Below are 6,781 nucleotides of genomic sequence, written 5' to 3'. Positions count from 1 at the left end.
TGGAGACGAGACACTGAGCCTGTCGCAGGAGGAGCGACGACAGTGAAGGACGAGAGAGGACCAGGGGTCTCATTTATAAAACTGTGCGTAGGAACCTTACTAAAAGTGTACGTGCGCCCGAAAGGCAAAAATGGCGTACGCAAAAAAATATTCAGACTTATAAAACCGTTCGTACGCCAGAACCTGCGCAGAATTCACTTTATAAATCCCAGTCAGCGGAAGATTGTGCGCACATGCGTCTCCACCCCGAAATAACCATATATGGAGCTTACAATGCCTAGTTTTACTATGCAGATCCTCATCTGCATATCATTTGCATATTATTATTCATCCACGTGATAACGTTTAACGGTACAAGACACATTACATTAATAAAAATCAAGTAGTTGCCTATCCTGTCTGCGTACAGACAGGAGCAGCTGGCTCTTTGGTGCAGTTATAACAACCTGGAGCTGAACACGCTCAAAACAGTGGAGATGATCGTGGACTTCAGGAGAAACCCCCCTGCACTCCCTTCACTCACCATCATGGACAGCACTGTGACTGCAGTAGAGTCATTCAGGTTCCTGGGCACCACCATCTCTCAGGATCTGAAGTGGGACACTCACATAGACTCTATTGTGAAGAAAGCCCAACAGAGACTGTACTTCCTGCGTCAGCTGAGGAAATTCAACCTGCCACAGGAGCTGCTCGTACAGTTCTACTCAGCTGTCATCCAGTCCATCCTCTGCACTTCCATCACCGTCTGGTTCGGCTCTGCTACCAAAACCGACCTCCGTAGACTACAGCGGATAGTTCGGACTGCTGAGCGAATCACTGGCACTACCCTTCCCACACTCGAAGTACTGCACTCATCCAGAGTGAGTAAAAGGGCTCGTAAAATCACTCTGGACCCGTCACACCCAGCACACTTTCTGTTTGAACTGTTACCGTCTGGTCGACGCTACAGAGCACCGAGCACAAAAACAACCAGACACAGGAAAAGTTTCTTTCCCCAGGCCATCTACCTCATGAACACTTAAATGTTCCCCTACTGTGGAACAAACATGTGCAATACTTCCCTCAGACATTTCATTATAGCACCTTATAACTTTATATATATTTATAATTTATAATCTTTTTATTTTTTTTCTATTTTTTATTTATACCTATGTTACTTGTCACTTGTCTTGTCACTTTATATTGTATGTGTACTGGAAGCTACTGTCACCAAGACAAATTCCTCGTATGCGCAAGCATACTTGGCAATAAAGCTCTTTCTGATTCTGATTCTGATCCTTGCCTTGTTTTTGAATACATAAATCAAATAGTGTAAAATACATTTCAGAGAAAGTTTTCTCAATCTTTTTCACTGGCCGAATTGTATTTTTAATTGATTTATATTTTTAATGGAAACAGATAGGCCTTGGGCATTATTTGTACGAAACTATTTTCTCAGACAATCTGGTATTATCATGATAAGCAATTCTCTCTGTGGTTAAAACATTAAAACACAGCACGCCACAGGAAGTGTTCAAAAACATCGCATCCACAACAATATTTCTATTGATTGAATTTGAATATAAAAAATGTTGTAACTTCTCAGTAATGATTTCATGTTTAAGTGTTTAACTCCATTAATTTGAATGGCATATTTAATCTAAATGTTTATATCAGAAGTAAAACATAGTTTAAATCATTATTTTATTTATTTAAACTGTTATTTGCGTCAGTTTCACTAAACGGCCCAACGCGCTCGCTGGCGCGGACATTTAAGAAGGGATGGATATTTGCTTCAAGTGACAGGCTTGGTGAGTGAAATTATATTTGTATTATCTTTCTGTATATGTTTAATTTTCTTTAGATTTTTTGTCTAAAAGTGACCAAAAAGACACTTAACTCCAGCTCACCATCGGTGTCGCCAAACTGCTCCATCTCCAAAACGTTCGTACGCATGGGTCAAAGTTTGCGTGCAGGTGCGCACATTTTCCCGTCAAGTTTGTTTTTATAAATCACAACTTATGCGTCGGAAGTGGCGTACGCACATTTTCAGCCCCGTTTTGTGCGTACGCCACGTTTATAAATGAGGCCCCAGGCCTGGACTTTATGTTATGTTTTGTTTATGTGTGTGTGGCAGTCGTCTGTGAGGGGCTGCCGCTTTTACTTTCATTTTGTGTTCGTTTATTTAATGATTATTAAAGTGTAAAATGATCGCTGGTTCCCGCCTCCTTCCCTGAATTACTAACCTTGGTACACTGGAATAACATCGACTGCTGTGTTTGAGCATATTTTGACGGAACGGCTGCCTCTCCCTTGTAATCAGCGCCACTCCGTCCCTTAACTTCGCCAGGTTCCCGACTGGGGTGTGTGTGATTGGAGAGGAGGCGCTGCAGAGGAGAATTGGCGGCGTGTGATGAGGCACACCTGAAGAATATGAAGCCTCATCACCGCCACTGTTAAAAGCTGAGCGCGCGTCTCCTCGAGAGATCGGTCTCTTCTCCGTGCACGCAGGTGTCCTCGTGGGTCCAGGAGGGGAGCACAGAGGGATTCCCGCCACTGCCGACGAGGACACCAGATCCCCCTTTTGTTTTAACACTTTATTTCCCCCTTTTTGGACATTTTATGTTTCTTTATGTTCATAAAATGGCTCTCTGAAGCCTGACACCACTCCCACTGTGTCTGTTGTTTGCTCCTCCCGCCACAAAATATATATATATACATATACTGTGTGTGTATGGTGCAAAGTTGTGAAAAATACAATTATTTAAAACAGGCATCTTGTCTCATACGATGTATATTAATCCAGAATTACAGACATAAATAAATGAAGAGCTCATGAGGCTGACGTGACACACCATTACTGTACTTTAAAACAAACTGAAATCCACTGCGAAATAAATATGCTCATAGCAACATGTTTCTATGCAAACTTAAGCATAAAACAGCTGTAGAAAGAGTCTAATGGCTGTAATATAATAACAGTACACATTGTTTACATACACAGAACGCACAGACCTGCATTATTACAGTAGTTCAGTGTATCTGATCAATGAAACACTCCAATAACAGCAACTCAATGGCTGACGGTGAACACAGGATCATCCGTAGATTCTGTGTTTTTCGAACAGCACGACGGGACTTTGTGAAGCTTGTCCCGCGACAGATACAGAACCGGCTGGATGCTGCTGCTGATGTCCATGAAGCCGAAGGCGATGTAGTGGATGTAACAGTGGAAGACATCCGGAGAGAAATACTCTTGAAATGGGAAGAGAGCCACCGGCGGGAAGTAGTTAAACACAATGATGGCCAAGATGATGATGACCATTTTGAAGGCCTTTTTCTTGAAGGGATGCCTCTCGTCTCGGCCTGGAGCAGATTGTCTGAGGGCCCAGAGAATAGAGATGTTACAGAACAGCATGAACGCAAACGCTGCCAGAATCATGACGGTGAAGACTTTCTCAAAGTTAGGGATGTTTCCTGCACACTTTGCTGCGGCGTAGACTAAAGTGACGAGCCACACGGCGCCGGCGCACACCAAGCGATGCCGCTGGTCTTTGAGTTCGGTGAAGGTGATGGGATGGCAGACGGCCATGTATCGGTCCAGACAGATGCAGGACAGAAAGAGCGGCGACGAGTCTTTGACGCCGTAGAAGAAGCGCAAGACGTACCAGGTGCTGTTGCTGGTCAGATACACGATGTTGGCCAGTTCCAGCGGAGGAGTGAGGCAGAAGAAAGTGTCCAGCACGGCCAGTTGGACGATGAAGATGTCTGAGGTGGACGAGTCTCCCTTATTCTTATGGATGAGCCACAGAACCAAGATGTTGGCTGGGATTCCCAGGAACATGTTGATGAACTGCAGCACGAGGTAGAAGATGATGACGGTGGGCATGTGTGCACAACTAGCGTAGACGGTCTGCTCGACCGGAGAGGCGTTCAGCGGCCGGTGACTGATGAGCAGAGAGGAGTTGATGTATCTAAACAGCTCTATGATTTCCATCGTCCTCTCTGTGTGCTTGGACCAACCCCTGAAACACACAAACAGTGATGAAATGTACAATCAAACTCTTGCTTTGTGCTTTTCTGCTCCTCATTCAAACGGCACTGAAACAGCTTTGACTTTATGTCACGATAATAACATTCATGAGTGAATTTCACTGTTTGGATTCATGAAACTCTACACACTTGCAGACACAATTACTGAAGTTCACATGCGCACAAATACATGTTGAATTAAAGTATATCCCTACAGATGCCTTGACATCACATGTGACGATCTCTCATAATGCAACAAAAGGCTTTCTGTTAAAGAATAATCACTTTCGATAATCATTTAAAAAATGTATATTCTTTAGTCAAACCTTAAAGTCTTGACTAGGAAAAACAGGATTGTTACAGTTCATTTAACAAGCTACATCTACAACGGGGCATGTTGTCACATTATATTGTGTTGTCACAGTAGGAATCTGCTTTGTTTGAAATATGTAAAAATATTAAGTACAAAAATCTTCTATACAATAACTTTTTCAAAATAATAGAACAGTACAATAATTATGGTGCACAAAATACAAACAGAGATAAACAAGCAGCCTCATGACAACTATGTGACAGAATATGTATAGAGTTTGTGATATAAACTAGATTAAACTAGATTTGTCAAGTCAGGTTCATAGCACTTTATACAATACAGCTTCACAGTAATAAAGATCAGTTCAGGTATCATTATGATTTTAATTTCAACTGTAAAACAGCGCTACAAAAGATAGTTTCATTGAGTTGATACAGTGATACAAATTCATAGTTAAGTCAAAACATTAAGTTGAATTATTAAGTGACCTCAGTTGGTTGTTTCAAGACAGCCTAACCAATAAGTGTCACTGAATATGAATCATCTTAAACCACCAGTTGTTACATTTATGAAGTTTCCGTCAGTAGAGCAGTTAAGCATAATCTCTTACCTGTCTGAAGTTCCTGAGGTCTTCAGCGCAGAGTGAAGTTCGTCGTGAGAATGACAGCTCATTTTAGGCTGAAGACACTGACGACTCCTTCACCCATGATTCAACACCACTGGGAGCTTCAGGAGCCAATCGAAGCCAAGCGTTCCAGAGAATAAACCAATATGGAAATGTGTCCCCTCTTACAGAAGAATTATTTGCATATTGCTGAGTTTATGGACCAGATAACATGCTAACATATTAACATATTTACAGGGTTCATGTTTACGGATGGTGGGACTGGTTCAGAAGACATGTAGAAGCAAGTCCTCATCATTAACACTGATTGGCAATGATGCAACTCGCCATTGGCTCCTGACGGAAATTTGGTGGTAAACAACTGATGCAACCGTACATTAGTATTCTTCTGAAATTCACTGTAACAAAGTGTAATTTGTTACATGAAGATGACATGGAGGTTCATCTGGATGGAAGAATAAGACAAAGAGGCGGCTATGTGATTGTCAGATAGTGGCTTATTTTTTACCTTTGTGCGACAGAATCATTTTCAGTGTCAAAACAGAAGCACTTTTGTCATCTTAAGCTTCTTCAACAGCATGAAGCTTCGTCTGAATAAACACAAGAACCATTAAAGCACTTTCATCATCCTAGTTTGCACAGCCTCGTATTAAAGACACGATCGACACAGTCTTGCAGATCGTCACAATATTCATCCATATATGACAGATATCTCTGCTCTGCTTATTTGATTTTTGATTGTAACATAATTCAGATAAAATGACAGAGATGAGATCAAATGTAAGAGATCAAAGATGAAAGATTGAGGTAAAAACACTAATAACAACAAATATTTAAAAACCATCAAAATAGACATATGAGATATGAATAATAGAGATATGAATGATAGAGATATTGAGAAACTGTCCGCTACAGTAAGTGCTTGTTGTTAAGCTATTTAGTAACACTTTATTTTGATAGTCCATCTGTTGAGACTCCATTAGTTATTAGTAGCTATTCAGTAGCATGTCAACAGTGCATCAATTGACATTCAACAACACTGTTTCAACAGACAAGTGCATTTCAAGTGTTAATCTACAGATTTTACAAAAAGTGCCTGTTGACTGTCAAAAATTTTTTTTAGCAACAGGGTATTAACCAATTGTCAACTAACTTTCTGTAGATTGAGTCAACATCTTCTAAGCTGTCTACCAACAAATCAAAATCAATCTGTCAGTTGAAAGTCAACAGTCAACTCAGCATATGTTCTGTGTATGATACAGCATATCCTACTCAAGGGGTTTCAAATGCATCAAATTAATGACTATTTAAACTGATTAAAAACAAACAAAAATCTTTAATTTACCATCTGTTGACAATCAACTAAAGATCAGTTGCTTGTCAACAAATATATAGTTTGCGATCAGTAGATTGTTAGCAGACATTCTCAATATATCTTTTAGGACTATCGTATTAGAGTGAAAAACTGCTGATATCAGTAGAAAGTCTATAACCTATCAACAAATTACATACAGTTTTCCGTTAATTATATGCAACATATTTACCATTTAAAATGAGAAGTTTTGCATACATGACTGAAGTAGAACAAACACTATAGCCAGTACATCAGAGAAAGTAAGCACTTTTATTACATCAAATATAAATACTACAAATAATGCAAACTATTCTTTACTAGGTTATCAGCAGCAAATCTGAACCATCTGATTATGTGACAAACATTATATTGAGCATTTCAAAATGAGAAAACTTTCTCAATACTTGAGGAAAAAAAATCTGCACTGCCCTAGTCCAAGATCAAACCACAAAAACAAAGAAACAAACAAACTCGTATA

General features: G+C 40.1%; 1 protein-coding gene across 1 annotated transcript; it reads right to left on the bottom strand.

Moving 5' to 3' along the window:
- Positions 1–3,052: 3,052 nt before the first annotated feature.
- Positions 3,053–3,976, bottom strand: hcar2 (hydroxycarboxylic acid receptor 2; the record flags this gene model as incomplete). Its single annotated transcript, XM_082169977.1, has 1 exon — positions 3,053–3,976. The coding sequence occupies one exon, from the start codon at positions 3,974–3,976 to the stop codon at positions 3,053–3,055; it is 924 nt and encodes a 307-aa protein (XP_082026103.1).
- Between the last annotated feature and the right edge of the window lie 2,805 nt (positions 3,977–6,781).

Source organism: Leuciscus leuciscus (genome assembly GCF_965113295.1).
Source record: "Leuciscus leuciscus genome assembly, chromosome: 5".
Taxonomy (NCBI): domain Eukaryota; kingdom Metazoa; phylum Chordata; class Actinopteri; order Cypriniformes; family Leuciscidae; genus Leuciscus; species Leuciscus leuciscus.
The sequence above is the reverse complement of the archived record's forward strand: the minus strand, read 5'-3'. Positions and strand labels throughout refer to the sequence as shown.